The sequence below is a fragment of the Enhydra lutris genome, unplaced genomic scaffold, assembly GCF_002288905.1.
Source record: "Enhydra lutris kenyoni isolate GAN:26980312 unplaced genomic scaffold, ASM228890v2 scaffoldscaffold26, whole genome shotgun sequence".
In the NCBI taxonomy this organism is placed as follows: domain Eukaryota; kingdom Metazoa; phylum Chordata; class Mammalia; order Carnivora; family Mustelidae; genus Enhydra; species Enhydra lutris.
The window spans coordinates 6,542,498-6,565,856 of NW_019154110.1; the positions used below are offsets into that span (position 1 = coordinate 6,542,498).

Sequence of the window (23,359 nt, forward strand, 5' to 3'; positions counted from 1 at the left end):
TGCTCAGTTAAGGAATGTAAAATTCAAACAGTTGCCTCCCCTGCTCCCAGAATGCCCTCTCTGCTCCAGGCCATCCTCCACCCTTGCTTCTGCAGGCCTTCTCTGCTGCTCTAATCTACTCCCAATCCATTGCCCTCCTTTTGTTGCTGGGTCTCCCCACTGTAGACACTTTTCTAAAGATCAGTCCCAGAGATAGAAGACACTTACATATAATGTCTTTTCTCTCTCAAAGGTCAACTTTTGCCCCCAATACCCAGAATCTTTTTCTGTGGCATCAACAAGCTCTCTCAGGATGTCCAGATCCCTACCTCCATCTGAAAAAGCTTCTCTTCTTTCCAGCTCATAATGTACACTCAGTGAATGAATGATTGAGTAAATGATCTAACAGTATACATCTAATTCTCATAACAGAAATAAAGTTTAACTCCAAAGGATGAGGTTATGGGATGCTTTTATTTTCTTCCCGTTACTGTGCTCCCTCCATATTTCCCACAACAAATGGACACCATGTATACTTTTTTAATAAGGAGAGAATAAAAAATGTACTTTCTCCTCTACTTTCACAGGCCCCTAGGTCCAGATTAGAGATACTCATTCTTGACCAGGTGTAACAAAAGAAATTCAAGTTTATGATTTCCATATATCTTGGAAAACATTTAGGACTTACAGTAAGTTCAGCCTTAACAAGTAGCCTCTGGCCACTAAATAGCAATTCTCTTTTCTGGAATTAAAGATTAATGCACTAACTAAATTAAAACATGTCCCAAAATCAGACAGCCATCTAGTCTGCCATCTCCCCACAAATTGCAGATGAACTCACAATACAAATCTGGCCAGAGGGCTTAAAATACGATTTCACAAAGTTGGCTCTGTTTTTCCTCTTCTCACAAATGGCCGGCTTGATGCATAGCATGTTTAGCTACAAAAACCTCTGCTGATTCTCCCTGTAACATTTTCATGGCTCGCCAGTAGATCTGTCCGCAGTTCTCAGGTCTACCAAGGTTCAATTCTTCTTTGATGTAATCCATCCAAAGATCTTTAAAGAGAACAAAGAAAAGTTACCGTAAACATACAATTAGATCAATGACAAGGCTTTATTATATAAACTTCACTATTTAATACTGATTCAGTGTAAGATTTCTAAGAAACTTAACTTATTGCTGTTATTTCCCTAAGAGCCCTGTATGAAACAATACCTCTCAGCTTCTTCCTTTTTTTTTTCCTCTCAGCTTCTTTACACTAAGGTGTATCAAACTTTTTTTAAATGGAAAACTTCACTTTAAATCATGACAGTCTACGTATTTCAAAAACCGAAAATACTAAATATTTTAGAGGGAAGATTTTGCTGAGTCTCTTTGAAGGTGAAACCGAGTTTCAATGCGTTCACTGTAACTTTGTTACCAACACCTAATAAAACCTGCCTGGGTTATTAAAAACGTCATTTTCATTAATTTCACCAGAAGGTCTGCTAAAACTTTGTAAAAGCTAACATATTTTTTTAACCTAAATTTAACTACTAGACATTGTTTTTGTGTTTGTAAGTAAACAGACTTTATATAACATACCTAATACCTAGAAATATGTTTCACGAGTCCTATAAAAATAGGGCAGTATGGCAACAGCCAATGACAACTATGGTAATTAGCATCCCACTACTCTTTCTACCACTCCCACTTTTACTCTGACCTATATTATTAAGCTTTCCCTTATAAGTATCACATGTTTTTTAAAGGACCAAACCAAGCAAATTGTTCTCTATTTTAGAGTTCTTAATAGAAGACCCATGAACTCTTGACCTTGTGAACCTGAAATTATAAGCCAAATTACGTCTTCAGTATTTATGCACGAAGTAGGGAGGAGACAGGGCAAGAATACAAGTTTTATTCTCAAAGAGGGTTAAGGACTGCTCTAATCATACTGAAGATTAAGGTTAGAAAGAGTTAAGGACAGTTCTTATGATACTGATGGGTTATACACCACACCTGGAAACAGATGTGTCTATAATTGAAGTTTACTTACCAGAATCTACAGATCCAAACTCTCTCAAAGCCCTCTCATAATATTCCCTTAAGTTCGCCATCTTGCAGGATTCCTAACAAAAAGTAAAACGACAATCTTGCCTCAAAAGGCTAATCCATAATGTCACAAGTTCCTTTCAACCACACTGTTAAAACAGCTACCACCTACTAGGTATCTGAAGGGGAGACTAATACACCTCTCACCTTATCCAGAGGAAAGTCAAATGCAGCAGTCACCAGAGTGAAGTCAGTGTCAAACAGTGATAGAGCACTCTGTGCTGGTAGCATGGAAAAAAGCCTAATTGATTCTCAGTTGGGGGAACATGGGCAGCTTCACAGGAAAATACATTTGAAAGCCCTGAAGGAAGACTAGGATTTAAATAAATAAATGGAGGAGGTTTACTCCCTGTGGCTAAGGATTTCTTTCTTTTGTGTGTCTGGGCCCTGGCACATATTAGCTATGTGCACCTTCAAACTTTTTATATGAAGGCGAAGCATATATAAATACTAATTACATAACCTTCCCCAAGTTTTTAACCCTCTGATCTTAAAAGTTTCCTCACCCATAAAACAAAGATAATGATATCTCTTACAGCAACTACAAAGATTCAATTAAAATGTACCAGAGTAGGCTGTACTAACTTTACAGACAATAAATATTCATTCTTTACCTCCATCTCCATTTAAATGTATTCTCTTTTGTTTCATTTTTCAAAGGAGAGTAAAATCTACAGTTTAAAAATACTCTTATACAGAGAGGCTTAGGTGGCTCAGTCATTAAGAGGCTACCTTAAGCTCAAGTCATGATCCCAGAGTCCTGGGACTGAGCCCCACATCGGGCTCCCTGCTCGGTGGGAAGCCTGCATCTCCCTGTCCCACTCCCCCTGCTTGTGCTCCCTCTCTCGCTGTGTCTCTCTCTGTCAAATACATAAAATCATAAAAAAATTAAAATTAAAAAAAGTACCCTTGTCAAGTAATGATTTCTCATTCAAATCTCTCTTCCCTATGACTGTCATACATAAAACACATGCAAGAAGAACAGAATCACTGTGTTTAAGATTTTATTTATTTATTTGACAGAGAGCGAGATCACAAGTAGGCAGAGAGAGATGGGGAAACAGGCTCCCCGCCGAGCAGAGAGCCCAATGCGGGGCTCAATCCCAAGACCCTGAGACCACCGCCTGAGCCAAAGGCAGAGGCTTAACCCACTGAGCCACCCAGGTGCCCCAGAATCACACTTTGTTAAGTTCTCAGAATGTCCCTTCTATGCAGTACCCCCTTTCTATGCAGTACCTGGCCTTATAACCCGCACACCCCTGCAACAGGTATTATGACCTCCTCGATGGAGGGTGATACCAAGGCTGAGAACTGCCCAAGACATCTACCTATTATGTTATTAACACAAAGCCTGGTTATTAATTATTTTGTTATATTACCTCTTGCACTATAAGGACAAGAACAGATAAATGACCCACACAATGATTAAAACTATAAAAATAAGAGTTTAACCTCGTAATTTTCAAAATTCAAGTAAAAATAATAAACACCAACCAAAATACACAAATAAAGGAGAAAAAGCAAAACTGCAGATTTAGAAAGGGTGTGAGGAAATAAAATATACTGATATACTTGCTGATTATTGCTCTAAAGTAGTACACTTCTTTTGAAGGACCATCTTACAATATATAAAGAACCATAAAAAGAACTGTTCTCTCCAAACGAATTTATCTTAAGAATTCCAAAGAAAAAAAATGCTGTATAAACAAAATGCTTACAGCACTCTTGTTTCCAGTATCAAAAATCTGGAAACAATCTATACATAATGGACTGGTTATGAAAACTGTGGATTTAAGATTAACACCATAACCATTCAAGATGACAACTGTGGGAAAAACACGGAAATGTGTTCACAAATTAACATTAAGTAAAAAAAAGAGAGAACCTCCACATGGCACGTAAACCAGAAATAAAACTTGAGTGTATAATTGTAAACAAAAAAAGTAAACAATAAAGATTTAAATATGGTTGGCTGTGTTTAAATATGGTTGGTTTGAAAATCCAAATACCTTTGGATTTTCGTGTATTATTTTTTATATTTTTCTTTTTTTTTTTTTTTTTTTAGAAGGACAGAAAAGTGGAGAGACAAAGAGAGGGGAGAGAGAGAGAAAGAATCTTAAGCAGGCTCCACACTCAGCACGGAGCTCAGTCTCACAACTCTGAGATCATAACCTGAGCTGACACCAAGAGTCGGACTGAGCCACCCAAGTGCCCCTCATGTATTATTTTTTAAACAGAGACCTTCCTGTATTTTCCCTCACTCACAAGTTCAGATAAAAACACCAGAAACATGGGTCACCTGAGTGGCTCAGTTGGTTGAGTATCCAACTCTTGGTTTCAGCTCAAGTCATGATCTCACGGGTTGTGAGATCAAGCCCTGCATCCGGCTCTATGCTCAGCAGGGAGTCTGGGCCTTCTCTCCCTCTTGCCCTCCCCGCAACTTGTACACACACACTTAATTCTCTTTCTCTCTCTCTAAAATAAATAAATAAATCTTACAAAAAACAAAAACAAAAAAACCACACCAGAAACAGTTACTCCCTGTAACCCAATACAGAAGACAAACAGGGTGCTCCTGAGGCAGAGAACCAGCACCTCGCCCCACCTGGCAGGGAAGGTCTCCTCTATGAGGTAACATCTGAGTATTCTATTTTCCAGATACAGACTTTCTCTTCTTTGCTCGATTACCACTCCTTAATCATCTCTATGAAGAGTGGTTAGATGAAGGGACTGGAAATTTATACTACATATAATGAGAGCTTTTTAAATGACAAAGACACTGCCATATAGGAGAGGAACCACTAATTCAATTCCCCAGACAAAAAATGCAAAGACAGAATACTTACTTGCTCCTTTTCAAACTGGATTATTTTCCTGAAAAAATCAACTGAAAACGGACGCCTTTCCTGTAAACTAAAAAGGAGAAAACTGTTATCTTCCACAGAGACAGAAAGCCTCTTACATCCCAGGAATCTAAATCCCCACGCCAGCGCCTCCACAACGCATGGTTTAGTAACGACCCAGCCACGAGCAACACGAGGCCTGGACTTGGCTGCCAGTCACTCTCAACACTTCCAGCGCCCACAGGGACTTACTCTTTACCCCCGCCAGCCTCTTCCCTATCCAGTTTTCTTCCTGTTCTCTTCTTCCTCACTTTTACAGTTTGAAGTTCCCTCTACTACATCTCAAGTTCCTTCTGAAGGAGACCAGTAATTCCACTTCTAAGGATATATTCTAAGGAAGTAATTTTTAATACGGATAAATAGTATTTGTGCAGAAATGTTCACCAAAGCAGTATTACTATGACCATCTAGATAATGGCACATCCACAGAGTGCTGTGCCACACAGCCATTTCTAACGAATGACGTGCACGAAGAACTGTTACTGACAGCGGAAAGGCCAATGCAATGTTCACCGAAAGCAGTATACAAAATGTGATTATAATATAATATAATAAATATATTATATATAATTATATTATAATATAATCTCAAATATGTAGAAACAAAGTTTTTAAATGACATATTAAGCATGTGTTTCCCTGTGATTACAAAGAGTTATTATTATTATAATTAATGGTGGTTGTTTTTTTTTTAATTTTCCACCAATGGGTATGAACTGCTTTTATTGTTCAAAAAAAGACTTCTTGAAAAAATCTCTTGGATTACTTCCTCAGATACTATATGCCATTCATATAATCTGGGTATGGGGGGCTGGGTATGCGGTTGAAAGACGCGTAACCGTGATGAAAGTTTGTGAGCACCTTTTAAACACAGCTCTGGCCTTTTTATAGCCACCGCTTCGGTAAGCCCAATCCAAGTACTTATCCTTCAGAGTGACTGAGTCAGCACCTATGACAGCGAGGAGAGCTTTCTACAATTCAAAAAAAAAAAAAAAAAAAAAAAAAGAACATCTGCTATAAAAATAACCCTAAAACTACCCAACTAGTGAACCTATTTGCTCATTCCCCACCCACCACAAAACTCAGAACATGGGGCCTAGACCTTAAAAATGGCTTCCGTGTCTTCTTGGCTTTTAGCACCTTCACTCCACTCTGCCCAAGAAATCCACAATGGCAGACAGACCTGGTCATGGTGAGAAAGAAAAAAAAATAAAAATTAGAAAATAATGGCTTAGCTCTACACTCCAAAAACTAGTCACTATAAAGACAGGCTCCTACTAAAATACTCAGTATGTAAAATATGGATTCACTTCCAGTCTGTCCTCATGATAACCAAATTCTCAGGGCCCAGTAAGGATGGCATGCCAGAGCACAGATGGACTTGTGACCAAGACCCCCAAAGTGGTATTCTCCTGTCAGTCCTAGCTCCCGTCTATTGGAATACTGCCTTCAGTTACTGCCCTCAGGTATCTGTGAATTAAGTATTGAAGGGTCCACAGCTGGTCAGACCCACAGCTACCCAGGTCACATCTCTGCTGTCTAGGACCCACGACACAAGTACTACCAAATCCAGACTCAACTTTCTGACCTTTGCTCATGCCTCTTACTAATATAAAAGAGGTTACCTGGATTGCTCAGTCAGTGGAGTGCAGAACTCTTAATCTTGGGTTGTGAGTTGAAACCCCACGTTGAGTGTAAAGGTTACTTTAAAAACCAAATCTTTGACGGGGTACCTGGGTGTGTCAGTGGGTTAAAGCCTCTGCCTTGGGCTCAGGTCATGAACTCAGGGTCCTGGGATCGAGTCCTGCATCAGGCACTCTGCTCAGCAGGGAGCCTGCTTCCCCCTCTCTCTCTGCCTGTCTCTCTGCCTACTTGTGATCCCTGTCAAATACATAAATAAAATCTTTAAAAACAAACAAAAAAATCCAAATCTTTGATAAAAATTAAAAAAAATAAAGGTTCTGAAAGGCACCTGACTGGCTCTGTCAGTTATGTGTCCGACTCTTGATTTTGGCTCAGGTCATAACCTCAACGTTGTGGGACCAAGACCCCAAGTCAGGCTCATGCTGAGCAAGGAGTCTGCTTGTCCCTTCCCCACTGCTCCCCGCCCTGCTCTCTTTCTGAAATAAATAAATAAAATCTTTAAAAAATAAAAAATATAACTCCAACTTCAGTGTACGTACAGCTTTGGAAGCAAGGGAAAACCATACTTTCCATATTTCTTACTTACAAGATATCAAAATAAAACAGGTAATTTCATTTAATGTAGTCATTTTTCAAATAACAAACTAGAAATCGGCTATTAAATGGAAGGAAATTCTTCCACTCCTGACCCTTGGCCCACAAGCACAAATGTACTCTGGGGCCAGCCCTCATCAGATAAGCGTACTTCAAATGAGCTTTGGCTCAGTCTCAAAAGGTTTCCCAAACAAAATGAAATACAAAAGACCCAACTCACAGACCTGGGCTTTCAGATGCACAAAAGCTTCTTCAAAGAGCCCAGCTATGTCAGGGCTCTTGGAGTCAATCAGCACCTGCAGCTTCATCTGCCACATTGCCACAGAGTCTCTGAACAATTCAGTCCCGGCTACTGCCACCTCCAGAGCTTCCTTTAAGAAGTCCTGACGCAGCAACAACTCGATCTGGAGAAGACAAAAGATCACTGGAAAATTAACTACCGAAAGCTAGATCATCTAGGTTGGGGGGACAAAAAAGAGACCTCATTTAAGGCAGGAATTTCAAAGCATCTCCACTTAACTTCTGACAATGGCACAAAGTGAATAATCTGAAATTTCTTGCACTGCCTGCTCTTATTCCTAAAGGCTACCAAAAAATAGGGAAGACGTACGAAGTAGAGGGCCTAAATAATTTAGATTGGAAGTTTTTTTTGTTTGTTTTTAAAGATTTTATTTATTTGACAGACAGAGATCACAAGTAGGCAGAGAGGCAGGCAGAGAGAGAGAGGAGGAAGCAGGCTCCCTGCTGAGCAGAGAGCCCGATGTGGGGCTCGATTCCAGGACCCTGAGATCATGACCTGAGCCGAAGGCAGAGGCTTTAACCCACTGAGCCACCCAGGCGCCCCTAGATTGGAAGTTTTTAATAGTTCAATATACTAAAACCCTCACCTACCCAACAGAATATAAAAATCAAAACAAAACCAGTATTTATGGGTTGATAATGGAACGAGTTTATTCATTGAAATGGAGTTGGGCATAAAATCAACTGGTACAATTTTTCTGAAATGTATTTGACACTATGCAACAAGAGTCATGGAAGTGTTCCTATCTAAACTCGGAAATTTTATTTTAACAAAGATGACCCAACACACAAGGAAATCTTGTGTGTTCAAAATGCTTAAATCCGGGGCACCTGGGTGCCTCATTGGGTTAAGCCTCTGCCTTCAGCTCAGGTCATGATCTCAAGTTCCTGGGATCAAGCCCCACATCGGGCTCTCTGCTCAGCAGGGAGCCTGCTTCCTCCTCTCTCTCTCTGCCTGCCTCTCTGCCTACTTGTGATCTCTCCGTCAAATAAAGAAAGAAAATCTTTAAAAAAAAAATGCTTAAATCCACACTACTGTAACAAAAGAGGAAAAAACCTAAAACCAGTTTAATTTTACAAAACTGTAGAAGAGTAAATAAATGGCAATATGTAATCTGCTCATTCAGCAAGCATCATTATCGCACACTTATATATGCTTTATTCAATAATGAGGAACTCAGGCATGTTCTCCACCGCCTGAGGGCCTCTAGTCTAGCAGTAGAGATGGTCTAATACTTGCCATGACAAAGAAAGAATCGTTATGTTACAAGAGTACAAAGCAGGAGCACCCAACACGATCTACGACAGCGATGAGACAGGAAACACAATTTATGCGAGGCTTAAGGAAGGTTAGGCATTAGTTAGAGAAGGCTCTCCCAACCAGCATATGCAAGAGGCTGAACTAAAGATAAGAGGCAGCTGGGATACAAAAGGAAATCCAAGTTCAACTTGGCTGAAGTTAGAATGTAGAAGGTAGAATGTGTACTAGAGAACTGGCTGGTGAGGCTAAGACCATATTAGGGAGAATGACCAGCTTTATCCAAAGGACAGTGGGAAGCCACAGAATAATCTGATCATCAATTTTAAAAGATCATTCTGTGGAGAATAATCTGGAAAAATGATGGATGCAGGAGTCAGGTAAGCATTTTAAGTTTAGAAGCCGTATACTGAGGAACTCTCACTAAAGGCAAAGGCAGCAGAGTGGAGAGGCAGTAGGTTTGGCAAGGGCAGCATCAGAGATTTAGGGAGCAGAGGATGTCTAAATAGCCAGAGTGGCAAATGACCAAACAGTCACAACAGAAAGAGAGCAGGGCTCCCAAAACAATACTCAGAGCAAAGTCCACCTAACTTTATAGGAGGTGACTGTCTTGCCAGTATTCGATAGCTCAAATGCGAGCAGCTGAACTCACCTGAGCCTGGGATTTTTCCCAGATAGATGCCCTAATGGGAAAGGGGCACCTCAGTCATGGTATAATGCGGCAGACTAGTATACAGTATATGCATTACCTAGCTGTACGTAAAAAATATTTTTTTAAATGTTAACGAATGAACATTTTTACACATGTCAAGAGCTTTGTGAGCTGTCAAAAACAAATCACTATCACTATTTTAAAATCAAGTAAACAAACTCAGAAAGGTTAAGTGGCTTGCCCAAGTTACCTAGCTATTAAGCAACAAAACCCAATCTAGACCACGTATTCCCTGAGCACATTATCCTAGTTTCCCTAAAATCCTTATCCACCCCAGAGAACAGGAATGGGTTAATAAGCTTACTGAAATGTCAGCTTCTGAACCATAGGAATCCATCTAATTTGTCTTTATTGTTATCATACTGATGGTTAATCTGGGTTAGGCACACATTCAGGAAAAAGATGTTCACGAAAAGATCAATGGGTAGACAAAATAAATCCAACTTGTGACCCCTTGTTCCGAGTGTTTTCCACTATATAACATACCTCCCTTTACTGGTAAACATTTCATTTTTTTACATACACCAGATACTGAGAGACAAACATCATGTCTCTACATCTTCCCTTTCAAACTTCCAAATGAGGTTAGTCATATAACTACATATTAAAACACATGACACCAGCACGAACCAACTGGAATTAAGTACGTGTTATTGGCAGTGAATGTGTCCTTACCCACTGCTTATACTGGAATTCTGGTAGAAGTCTGAGTTCATGTGCCTTCCTGAATGCTGTCATGGTTCTTTCCAGCCTCTGAAATCAGAAAAATCCTTCAGTTAGCTACAAACATCCCACTGGGGGTCTTTGGCCTCTGGCAGGAATAAGTACAGTTTTGCACATTTCTGAAAACTGAGAGAAGGAACTTGAGGTGCTTTCACTTATAATTAGACCAGTCAAAAAGCCACACCAAGGCAGTCCAATAAGAGAGCACCTCCTAACCAGGTGGCCCGAATAAGGATGCAGCAGACTCAGACCTTCAGAATGACTAGTCACCCACAAAGAGAAAGACCTTAGGTTAAGCATGAAGTTCTTAGAAGCTGTCCCAGGCCCCAAAGGAGCCATGTGTCTGCTCTTCTTCCAGAAAACAGTCACCTTCTCGTCAGCTACTATAAGCATGTAACTTAAGTCCCTTACCCTGTCTCTGAGGAACTGACTGCTGGTCTTCTTAGTGAACCTTTCCAAGCAGAAGCTGATGTAACACTTCCACATGGCCCCTGGGAAAGTCAGAGAGATTACACTGATCAGATCTCCAGTCTCTCCATTTAACAGTCATCATACATCTTTTCGATGCGTGGAATATTCCCCGGAAGAAGAATTTAAACAAGTCTGGTGAAAAAAACTAGTTATTTCCATTACAGCCAATCAATCATCTCAAATACTAGGGGGAAAAGCAACTGAGTAACCAATTAACTGTAAAAAGTAAAAACCTCATCCATGTTACATATCCCCTCTACCTTAATACCCCCATATTACAAAATTTGAGAGTAAACCTATGTTAAAAGATAATTAAGGAAGGACAATCTTCTAAATTAATATTTCCTAAGTATCATCTCCCCCAAAGAGATGAATATAAACATCATTACTGTCAAGGAAGGTCATAAAAGCTCCATTTTTCACCATGAAAGAACAAGTTGGAATGCCAGGCACACTGTAAACTACCAGAGAGAGATTCCTGAAAATTGCTTTTGGTAACAGGAACAGAAGCTTCAGTTTCACGTTTGTGAACACTATCCCTGCTACACCACACCAAGGTCTGGTGAAGTTCACCTGTAGGGAGAGTCTTCACCGCCTCTTCATACACAGCACAGCACCTCTCCTCCTTCCGGCCCACCTCCACTGCTCTGGCTTGTTTTGTGGCAGGCTGCTCTCCGGCCGGCTGTGACTCCATCTCTAATTCTCGCCGTGCCACATAATCCCAAGTGAGAGGGTCATCTGTGTGCAGGGCCTGAAGGCTGAAAAATAGTTTACTGGCATTCAGCCCTATGACACAAGACTAACTCAGAGTATCAAACAGAGACAGTTCCCTATGCTCTAAAAATGTACCCTGGACAGACACCCCTTTAACAATCCCATTACCATGAGACAACTACCCAAAAGACCCTCCTGATACCTTCACACTCACTGCATAAATTCTGTCAATTGATCAGAGTTGTGGCACATTTCTTAGGTTTCAGAATGTTTCAGATACCATTCTCAAATGTTAATTTTCAAGTTAGCTCTCAAAGTCCAATCAACAGGTATGTGTGACATGACAATACTCTTTGAGCCCTGCAGAACCTTATTATATCCAGGCTCTTGATTTTTCTATAATAGAGGCAAAGCAGCAGCACAACCTAACCCTCTACCAAAGCCCTGAAAAATCCAAAGAGCAAACTGATCCGAGTTCTATTTTATCTTCTGTGAAAGTAAGGGGGGCTATCTAAGAGGGAAGTACCCATGAGGCAGGCTGCAAATAATTCTCAAACCATATGCTCAAACACTGAAGAATGTAACTGCCTGCGGCATCAACTGTAAACACTCACAACGACCACTGGTTTTACAGACAAAAGACATGCCGGCAAAGCAGGAATATACATTTTGATATAAGCTGTAGGTTATTTGTTATTGAATAAAGGCCAACTATTTCCCAAGGGAAGCCCATAAGGGAGTCAAACAATTTCTCCAGAAGGCTTTTTTTGTTTTTTTTTAATATAACTTACTATGATACAACAGTCCTAAAACTTCGCTTTCTTCCAAGGATTTAGTGTGGCATCTTCTCTCCCCCTTTCTAAACACCCAATCTCAAACTTTTACCACAACATTAGAAGTAGACATATTCACTTTTCCATGACTTAACTTACTCATCATAAATTTCTTTTTGCAGATCTGTGGCAAAGTCAAATAGCTGTGCAATTGAAAGCAGGGACACATGAAATTCTGCACCTAAAATTTAAATAAAGTGGGGAAGGGGAGTAAGACTCTCAAGTATCATTTTACTCTAAAGTATCACTTTCACTTTTTTACAAGAAATTACTACTTTCTTGATGTGCTGGAGTTATTTTGTTTGGGTTTTTTTAATTGAGAAATAAGACAAAACAGAAAAACACATCATCCACTACTCAAGCAAAACCATTATTGATATTCTGGAGTATTCATAAACATTTCCTTTCTTCTAAACTTCTTCCCGGCATAAAGAACTGTTCTAAGCCACCTGTTTCAACTCACCATGTGAATAAAATACTCAGTAAACTTACTGAACTGTTCAAATATATCCTAATGGGCAATCAACCTTTCCTAACGAAAAAGGGCACTATTCGTACACAATTTTTATGCACGTTCTAACAGAATTTCTAAAGAAATTTTCCAAATTAGCTAAAGGTCTTTCTTATTATAAACAAAATGTTTCACTCTCCCATCATAAATTTTCAAAACATGCGTACCTTTAATTATGCTTACAGAATTTTTATAGATGATCCGTGCCAACTCGCCCTTAAGGATTTCTTCAGGATAATCGAGATTCCCCTAAAGAATATTATATTAAATATAACTTAACAGATACGGCTGGGAACCAGAAAAAGCACTAGGATGAAAATTAACAGTCCTAGACTACCTGTGCCATATGTATGACCTCTGGCAAATCACGTCTCTCTCTCTGGGCCAGTTCCCTCACTTGTAAAATGTGCAGCTTGAACCAGACCACTGATCATCCAACTGTGTTCTTTCAGGCTCCTAGAGTGATAGCAAGATCACACGGCTTAAGGCCTGACTCTCTACTTAGACCGAAACAGGTCAGATTTTACATGCCATGTTTACCCCTCTGTGTCAACTCTTATTTGAATAACAAAGTTCACAGCTGGAAACCACAACAGATGATAGCGAAGTTCCTTTTTCAGCTCTAACATTCTAAAACTTTTTTCTTTAAAATTATTGTCACCAAAAAAACTGTGTAAAATTAAAAAGAAAGGAGGCTAGCAACCACACATTTCACAACCCTCAAGCTCCTTCAACCCGTTAGTATGTCATTTAATGAAACCATAAAGTAGTGAAGAAAACCATTCACCATTCCATCAGTAATAAATAATTTTGAGGACTACTTCAATTACTCCAAATGTCTATTTTTAAGGCACAAAATCCCATTTTTACTACTAAGCCCATTTAATTAAATCCACTCTAGACTCATCTTAAAGTTTCAAAGTAAGACATTAAATTGGGAACAAAAATAGATTCCAAAAATTTTCTCTTACTCCTAAGCAGATTCGAAACACTACAAATTGTTCACGCATGACAACACATTCGGATCTTACCATATCCATTTTGGCTTTTTCAAATTCTTCTTTTTCTTTCCTCAGTTTTTCAGCATGCATCAACTCCATCCTAAAGTACTACACAAGGGAAATAATAAACTAAAAATCTTTGGAAATATTTTTTTTTAATCAGAAATACATTAGATGCCATTTTTCACCTATTAAGTATCAGATCTGGGAAAGTCTGTGGGCAGTATAATATTTTGATATGAAACTAGCAGACATTTATGAGGAGGAAGATCTTGGTGATGGTAAAACAGCTCTGTATTTTGATTGTGGTAGTGGTTACACAAATTTACACATGTAGAAAAAAAAATGACATAGAACCATATGGATACATCTACCAATGTCAATTTCCTCAATTTTCTTATTATGTAATATTATAAAATATAACCATCAGGAGAAACTGATTAGTGGAATGCAGGACACCTCACTGTACTGTCTTTGTAATTTCCTATGAATCTATAATTACTCCAAAATTAAAAATCAATAGCAAATATGTACCGTCAAGCTATAACAAGAAAAAATAATGCACAACTAACATATAAACTTGGACTTCTCCAGAATTTTTAGGACTTTGAATTTTATGTTACAAGACATATGAAAATGACAAGGTTTTTTTTTATAAGATTTTATTTATTTATTTAACGGAGAAGAGAGAGAGATCACAAATAGGCAGAGAGGCAGGCAGAGAGAGAGGGAGAAGCAGGCTTCCTGCTGAGCAGAGAGCCTGATTCGGGGCTCGATCCCAGGACCCTGAGATCATGACCTGAGCCGAAGGCAGAGGCTTAACCCACTGAGCCACCCAGGCGCCCCAGAAAATGACAAGTTCTTAGAAAATATTTATGCCCTGGGGCACCTGGATGGCTCAGTCGGTTGGGCGCCCAACTCTTGGTTTCAGCTCAGCTCATGTAAAGGAACTTGGCTCAGGGCATGATGTCAGGGTCATGAGATCAAGGCCTGCATCTGACTCCACACTCAGCACAGTCAGCTTGAGATTCTCCCCTCTCCTTCTGTCCTCTCCTCCTACTCACATGCATGACGCACGCTCTCTCTAAAATAAATCTTTAAAAAAAAAAAAAAGATTTGGGGTGCCTGGTGGCTCAGTCAGTTAAGTGTCTGCCTTTGGCTCAGGTCATGATCCCAGGGTCCTGGGATCAAGCCCCATGTCCGGCTCCCAGCTCAGTGGGGAGCCTGCTTCTCCCTCTCCCTCTGCCTGCCACTCCCCGTGCTTGTGCACGCCCTCTATCTCTGACAAATAAATAAATATTTTTTTAAAAAGCATAAAGATGGCTGAACCCTGGCCCCACAACTAAAAAAAGGTAGGGTCCGGTTCCCTATCCCTCCCAACCATAATGAGCAGGTCAGAGTTCCCATCTCTCACTAACAGGATGGAGGCTGCACATGGTCGACATTTATTGCTGGCCAAGAAATAGCTTTGTTACCTTTTTTCCCAGCAGCAATTCCTACTTATCCCTAGCCTCCATAAATCAAAGTCTTTTTTAACTTAATAAAGAATGTACGTCCATAGAGGACCAAAACTAAGACATCACTCTCTCGTCTTACAGGTATGCAACTCACTTCTTGATAAAGTTTCGGGCACTCTGGATGAAAGCGCAGAGCTCGAAGAAATAGCTGTCTTGCACTTTCTGAAGACAAACGATCTTCCATTTCCCATTTGGCTGCCATAATCCACAAAGCTATAAATGAAAAACATCAGACTTCACTTCAGTAAATCAACAGAGAAAAACCAAAAAAGAAATTTTAAATTCTAATTTTAATAGTTAAAAGATTTTTTTTTAATCTTACCAAAAGAGAAAAGGGATGGAGAGAGGGTGTTTCTAATGGTTATCTGTAAAGTATTGTTGCTTTATTTAGAGTACTCTGAAGCACAGATGTAAATGATAGTATCCGTGGATACTTATGTCCTCATCCAATCTGAGGTCAACATCATTAAAAGTCACATACAAATTTTAAAAGTGTTAAAATGCTGGAAAATTAAGCATTTTAGACTCAATGAAATAAAAATATTTTGCTCTTTGGTTTAAGTAGTTCATGGGGTTTTTTTTTTTTTGAATGATTTCATTTTTAAGATAAAATTTTTATTACACCTATTGGGAATAAAGGCTTTAAAAAACAAAAACCTCTGTCTTTCTACACAAGAAATTAACCTTAACATTCTAGCTATTTCCCAACTTAATAAACTTAATATAAGTCAACTATGTCACCAGACAAGATTGATTTTGGTAAAAACGACTCATGGTTGGTAACCACGTCTGGACTAGAAGGGTTGTGAATGGGAGAGAGCCACTGCTCTGGGCTTTCTTAAACATATGACTCCTGAAACTGAGCACAGTGCTCTCTGGGATTCCTGGAAGCTATCTATGCCCATCCACAGGTCTTCCAAGCCAGAGTGGCTCCTCTACCGATTCATGTGATCTCATTCCCTCATACCTAAATGTCACCTTGAGGACCAGAACCAACCTCCCAACTGCTAAGAGTACTCTACCTAATGCAGTCCTGCTGTATCCTTCTGAATTAACTGGTACCAGATATAGCCTACCTTAGCCTGTGCTGTGTGAACTTGGTTGAGCCTAATATTTGACACTGGAGCACCTCCACTACAAAATGATGTACCATTTCACAGTATTCAAAAGAGAAATCTTTCTCTTAGAAAACATGAGTATCTACCCCGGGCCAGTCACTCTTGAAAAATCTGTATTAACATATTCCCCTTTACGTTTTTAAGTTTTCCCCTTTCAACTCTTCTTAAATGTGACTGCATCCAAACAGAATGTCCCTCAAAGGACCAAAGAGTTTATTTGATCATCATCTAAAAAGAAACTTAGTGGAGTGCCTCGCTGTCTGAGTCAACACAGCATGCAACTCTTGACCTCTGGGTTGTGAGTTCAAGCCCAACATTGGTCATAGAGCTTACTTTATTTATAGACGGACTGATTTTTAAAGTAGGTTTCACACCCAGTGTAGAACTAAACACAGGGCTCAAACTCGTGACCCTGAGATCAAGACCCAAGCTGAGATCAAGAGTCAAACCCTAACTGATGGGAGCCATCCAGGTGCCCTGGGTGTAGAGCTTCCCTTAAAAAATAACAGAAAATTAGGGCACCTGGGTGGTTCAGTGGGTTAAGCCTCTGCCTTCAGCTCAGGTCATGATCTCAGGGTCCAGGGATCAAGCCCTGAATCAAGCCCCACATCAGGCTCTCTGCTTGGCAGGGAGCCTGCTTCCCCTTCTCTCTCTGCCTGCCTCTCTGCCTATTTGTGATCTCTCTATCAAATAAATAAATAAAATCTTAAAAAAAAAAAAACACAGAAAATAAAAGATAGTTTTAAAAAAATAATTAAATACTCTTTAAAACAAACAAATAAATAAGAGGAAACTTAGTCCCTCTTACCCACAAATACAATATCTGACCCAATAAGTGGCACACAACATGCAGGGATGAATTAAGAGGCAGCTATTCTGAAACCAAAAGTACCTACACTCAAGTTCTCAAAATTATTTTTTTTAGGTTTATTAAGAAAAATAAATTCCAAAATAGCTTGAGTCTACATAAAGGGTAGAAGAATAATTGATGAGGAACTCACCATACCTGGTTTGTTTGAATGAATGGCCAACATGGCAGAAAATACCTTGCTAAGTTGAGCTTTGGTAGCCTGTAAGAGAGAAAAAGCAATTCTACTTCCTATCCAGTAAAATCATTGTTACTAATTTCTAAGTGATCTGGTACTGTTTCCTTACCAACTTAAAATCCAACGGGGCAAGATCTGCTGTTGTAGAGACATATAAGTACAAGATACATTCATGGCTTTCTTCTACCTAAACCACTACATGTAAACATTCCAAATATCTAAAAATTTTCAATTTTACTGAACAAATAGAACACAAAAATCATTTTCTGGCTTAGAAGCCGTTTATACAGTCATTCAGATAAATAAAGGTTACATAGAAGTTCAGCCTTCTTCTAAGGCAGACTAACTGAAAGAAGGATAAGGAAGCAAGACACAGCTGCCCAATACTCACCCATTTCTTACAAAAGACTATATAGGATAGCCAAAGTTGAACATCATCCTGCAAGAAAAGCAATGCAGTAAGCTGCCTGAAATTTAACTTTATATATAATACAACTTTGCACTAATTTTTTTTAGAAACGGGGTAGATTTCAGAAAGGCCAATGTTATAACACATCGCTCAGTCTACAGGCTCTTCCTCACTGAGGCCTTAGATCTCTTAAATGTGGTAACTCCATCTGGCCACCACTCCACCTACCATGCTCCAAGACAAAATGTGTTGTCTACCCAATGTGTTCAATGCAGGTCTTAAGTGGTGTCAGTGAGGAGTAGCAACCCAAAATTTGTCATTCCCAAGTACTCTGCCATTCCCAAAGTACTCCCTATACACTGTAGCGCAGTCCTAGAACCCAACTTGAAGAGTATCAAGTGAGTGAGGTGCTGCCCATACTATAACCATTCATCTTCTACCTCCAAGTCTTTGATGTACTTCACTTAGAGACTTACCCAAACAAATCCCAAATTTCTAATCCTTAATGATGTATCAAACCTACCTTTTTCAGTACCATCCTCAGAGAAAGATCAATTTTCTTAATGGTTTGGTTAAGTGGTTTTAAATAATGATACCATAATTAGGTTAAATATTGACAGACCCAAAAATAAACAATACATTTGAATATTTAAATCTCAGTATATACAATACAAATCTTCACATCTCTTACAATTAAAGATGTTCTGATCACTTACTTTCCATTTTGCTGAAGCTCGTCGGAAGACACCTTGTACCCGGTGTACAATAGAATTCTCAATCTCATCCTTCTTAAATGAATAGCCAATGCGCTAAGAAAGGACATACACAAAGCCTCAAATTAATCACATTTATCTACAGCAATATTCCTACTTGATCTTAAACAGTACTGATAAAGAAAACAAATAATTACAAATACCCATTATGAGCACATCACCACACAATTTATCAATGCCAACTGCTTCCCAAACCCAAACTCTAGCTATAGAGCCACACTACTTAATTCTAAAATTTTCCAACTTCCAGGGCCACCTGGGTGGCTCAGTAGTTAAGCATCTGCCTTTGGCTCAGGTCATGATCCCGGCATCCTGGGACTGAGCCCCACATTGGGCTCCCTGCTCCATGGGGAGTCTGCTTCTCCCTCTCCCTCCATTGCTCTCCCTGCTCATTCTCTTCCTCTCAAATAAATAAATTTTTCCAACTTCCAGAATATCTACTTACAGTTCTCCTTCTCTGAATCAACTCCAAAAGATTAATTTCATACTATGGAAGAAAAACATACAAAAAAAGATAAAACAATAACATTTATAACCTTTTAAATGCAAGAAATACATTTAGTTAAAATCATAAAATAAATAAAAATCAAGAAGAAAAACAAAATTGGGGTGGAAGCACCTGAGTGGCTTAAACAACTGACTCCTGACTTCAGCTCAGGTCATGATATGAGGATCACAAGACTGAGCCCTGTTGGGCTCCACACTCAGGGAGGAGTCCACTTAAGATTGTCTCCCTCTCCTTTTACCTGTCCCCATGCTCGTGCTCTCCCTTGCTCTCCCGCAAATAAATAAATACATTTTTTTTTTAAAAAGGTTGTAGTGTCAAGCCTAACACAACGCTTCAGCCATGGTCTGATAAATGCAAAACACTTTTATTCAAACGAACATCTTCTCAGTGCCTACTGTTTGCATTGTCCTCAGCTAACTTGCTCCATACTCTACTTTTGTTATACAGTCAATTAGATTATTTTTTTCCTTTTTAAAACTTATTACTGAAGTATAGTTGACATACAGATTATATTTGGTGATGTAATACGCTCCACTATGAGCTTCCAAACCTCTTCCAAATATAAGATTTGTAGTCAGGTCTCACTTGTTCACCTGTTGTTTTTTTTTTAATCTTAGGTCAGAACTTTCAGTCTTGTAACACTGCATCTTACTACTGGGTCCAGCTAGGTTTTGTTATCCAACATATTAGCTATTCTCCTCCATCTGAAAATTGGTCCAGCACAAACACTATATTTACTCAAATCTTCCATCCATTTATAGTACTGAAGAATTTGCAGCACATCTCTAAGGTAGAAGACTTACACATAAATATTAACTTTACAACCACCTACTGTTGTCAAACCCACTCTCCTTCCCCTCCCCACAAGAAATAGTATGTCAGTTCTCTTGCTGACATCCTGATACACAGTATCTTTGGCAGTACCTGATCTACTAACACTTTAGAAGGAATAAAGAAAAGTTCAGTTTGCCAAGGACTGAAGCCATATGTTATGGCTTGTTAGTGAAGCAATGTTATTCCTGAATCACCTCTATTCCTGCTCAAAAATTACCATTTAATCAATTCTAGAATTTCAGAGAAAACTCAATCAAGCGTACCATTCTAGAACTTATTTAAAATTTGTGAAGGGATTAAAAAGTAATGAACTTATTCACTCACTTGAACATAATTGATAAAGTCTTCCTTAAAAAGGGATCTTCGCTGTATTCTATATTCCAGATCCGAAGCCTTCTTAATGATAGCCCTGAGGAGAAAGGCATTTAATATGTAACACTTAAAAAAAAAAAAAAAAAAAAAAGATGTAACACTTAAAAAAAGCATAAGTTGAAGAACTTTGAGGGTTTTCTTAGGTTTTTTTTGTTGTTGTTGTTGTTGAGATTTTATTTCTTTGACAGAGAGATATAGTGAGAGAGGGAACACAAGCAGGGGGGAGTGGGAGAGGGAGAAGCAGGCTTCCCGCTGAGCAGGGAGCCTGATGCAAGCCTTGACCCCAGGACCCTGGGACTAAGACCCAAGCTAAAGGCAGACGCCCAATGACTGAGCCAACCAGGAGCCTTTTAAGTTTATTTTTAATATATTTAAAACACGTTTTCCAAAATCTGAAATTCCCAATTATCCTTCGTAAGCAAGTATTTTCTCACATCATTATTTCTGTGCTTAGGGGCATCAGGATGTATTTTAAAACTGTCATGAAAATCATCTTAATAGACTGCCAGGACCACTGACATTCCCACCACCAAAGCAACCAAAGTTAAGTACTTTACATTATTTATATGTGACACTAGTAAAGATTTACTTTCCTCCAAATTCAGGTCACTTAGGTTTTAATAAAAAAGCATCTTTCCTAAAATCCTCTTATGAGTTTTCAACATGCAGACTTAAAAAAAAAAAAAAAAAAAGACCTAGATTGTCCCTACTGTTTCTACCTAGGAAGGTTTATAAGACTACAAAGGACTCACAGAAAGAGATTCATTGTATTTAGCTAGAGAGAACACAAAATGTGTATATTAGGGGAATTTAACACAAGATATGCAAGACCAATAACTGTCTCTAGTTAACAATAATAATAACAGGGGCGTCTGGGTTGCTCAGTTGGTTAAGCATCTGCCCTCAGCTCAGGTCATAATCCCAGGTCTTGGGATGGAGCCCTCCATCAGACTCCTTCCACAGTAGGGAGCCTGCTTCTCCCTCTTCCTCTGCCTGCTGCTTCCCCTGCTTGTGCTCTCTCTCTCTCTCTGACAAATAAATAAATAAAATCTTTAAAAGAAAAAAAAAAAAAAACAGTAACAACAACATTTACTGAACACTCATTAAGAGTCCACACTTCGATGTGCCATTTCACTAACAAATGTTTAAGGCTCCCATAATCACATTACTACAATCACAACCATTGTAAAATGCAGAAACAATCACAGAAAACCATTAAAAAACATTAAACTTAATTCTAAAAATTACTCAATGCCAACCATGTGCCAGATGTTATTGGCCACGCCCCGGGGTAGAACACGAAATTGAATTAAATGGTCCCCCCACCTTCTTGTCTTACTAGGAAGATTTATCCACTCCTCCTGGGCTCCTACAGCACTCTCTGCATCTCTAGGGCAGTACACTCTAGTACAATCAACCTACAGTACGCCGCAGTGTAAGCAAAATGTTTAATTTGTCTCCCCCAGCACACGCAAGGCAAGTAGCTCCTGATACTGGCATCCTAGTTTTATTATCTTTATAGCCCTAAGAACCGGCTCCATGAAGACCTGTCAGGCGTTTCGTGGGTGAGTGGACAGACCACCTTGCCCCGAATAACAAATTCTAGGCATCAACAAAATATGAAAATGGGGTTCTTCCAGGTTAAGAAAAATAAACCCAATTAAGTGTCCCTCGCATCCCTGCCCCCCGCCACAGACTCCCTCCCTCTCCTCCGCCCGCCCCAGCTCCCCCGCCTCAGCTCTCTCTCACTTAATCTCCGCATGACTGAACAGTCCAATGCGCTCCAGCTGTTCCAATTCGGGGAGTCGATCTTCTATGCGTTCCTGGATTATCTCCGCCATGAGGTCACAAGCCCACACGACCCACCGGGGAACTTCTCCACCGCCAACACGCGCAGGAAGATCCCCCCTTCTATTCCGGAGACCCAGCCCAAGCGCTCGCACGTGTTGACGTCACGTGCACCCTAGGTCCCGCCTCTTCCGCTTCCGCCGCCTCCACCGACGGAGAAGGCCCTCTGGCCCTTACGGCGGCTGTCACCTCTCTGTGGCCGATTGTGGGGTTGCTGCAAGGACCCCTTAGACGCAGGAGTGCTCACGTGGACGGGAGGGGAGGGGCGGAGCCGGCGTGGGGGCGGTCCTAAACGCGCGCTTGTCTAGAAGTGGGCGGGGATCCAAGAAAACACCTCCGGGGGTCCAGAGCGGTTACCTGAGGGAGACATGTTTTGCGTTTTCTGCGAAATATTGTCCCCTATTATTGTGCGGCCGTCCTCGCTTTCCAATAGCGAACATCTGAAAATGTCAGTAATGAAAATCATAAAGGACGCTGAAACTGGCAGACTGTCCGTAATACTATGGGCTCTGCTTTCGACTAGACTTGGTAAACCAGTGTGATAGCACCGGTTTTTCACGTGCCAATTAGAATCTTTAATTGGGCGATTAATTTTTAAATGGAAGGACTTTTCATTATTTAAATAATAATTCTGCCTTCATCCACAAGATCTTTTAAAACACGTGGCCCTGGGTGGGTATCAGAAAGTGTATGTTTTTAGAAAAGGGGAGCTTGGTAGTGAAAACTTTGGGAGTTACGGAAATAAATCAGTAAGGTATAGACTCTCTTTAAACCACTGCCCAAGCAAGTTAGCATTTCTAAGGGTACCATCAGACGACTCAGCCTGGAAGTGACATTGTTGTTATAATTACTAAACCTAAAATAACTACATGGCTGAATTTAAGTTCTGGAAGATGAGAAAAAAAAAAAAAGCAGGAGTTCTTGCTAGACCTGTTTATTTCAGCATTGGCGTTAGCACCTTGTGATTTATAAAGGGGAATAGGTTTAGCAATTAACCATGTTCCACCTCTGTGCTTTTCCTTTTTAATGGTGGGGGTTTTTTTTTGTTTTTTGGGGTTTTTTTTCCTTTCACATTTTGCCCCACTAGTCTCAGAATTGAGGCAAAGTTTGGCTTCGGCTTCGTTTCTTGACCCCTCTGCTGTAGAGGGGAAGAAACTCATGGATGTAAAGCAAAGATTAAATTTCCTTGTAAAGA

The 23,359-nt window shown here is 39.7% G+C and overlaps 1 protein-coding gene across 1 annotated transcript; it reads right to left on the reverse strand.

Moving 5' to 3' along the window:
• Positions 1-434: 434 nt before the first annotated feature.
• On the reverse strand, positions 435-22,288 carry LOC111151793 (UTP6, small subunit processome component). The gene is made up of 19 exons (XM_022509993.1): positions 22,066-22,288; positions 20,269-20,353; positions 19,048-19,089; positions 18,546-18,638; positions 17,812-17,859; positions 17,381-17,444; positions 15,351-15,469; positions 13,770-13,847; positions 12,906-12,987; positions 12,327-12,408; positions 11,254-11,438; positions 10,621-10,700; positions 10,162-10,239; positions 7,441-7,620; positions 6,081-6,161; positions 5,840-5,949; positions 4,922-4,988; positions 2,020-2,092; positions 435-1,036 (listed from the first exon to the last, which is right to left on the reverse strand). Exons 1-19 carry the CDS (start codon positions 22,155-22,157, stop codon positions 885-887), a joined length of 1,791 nt encoding a protein of 596 aa, XP_022365701.1. The 5' UTR covers positions 22,158-22,288; the 3' UTR covers positions 435-884.
• Positions 22,289-23,359: the final 1,071 nt, after the last annotated feature.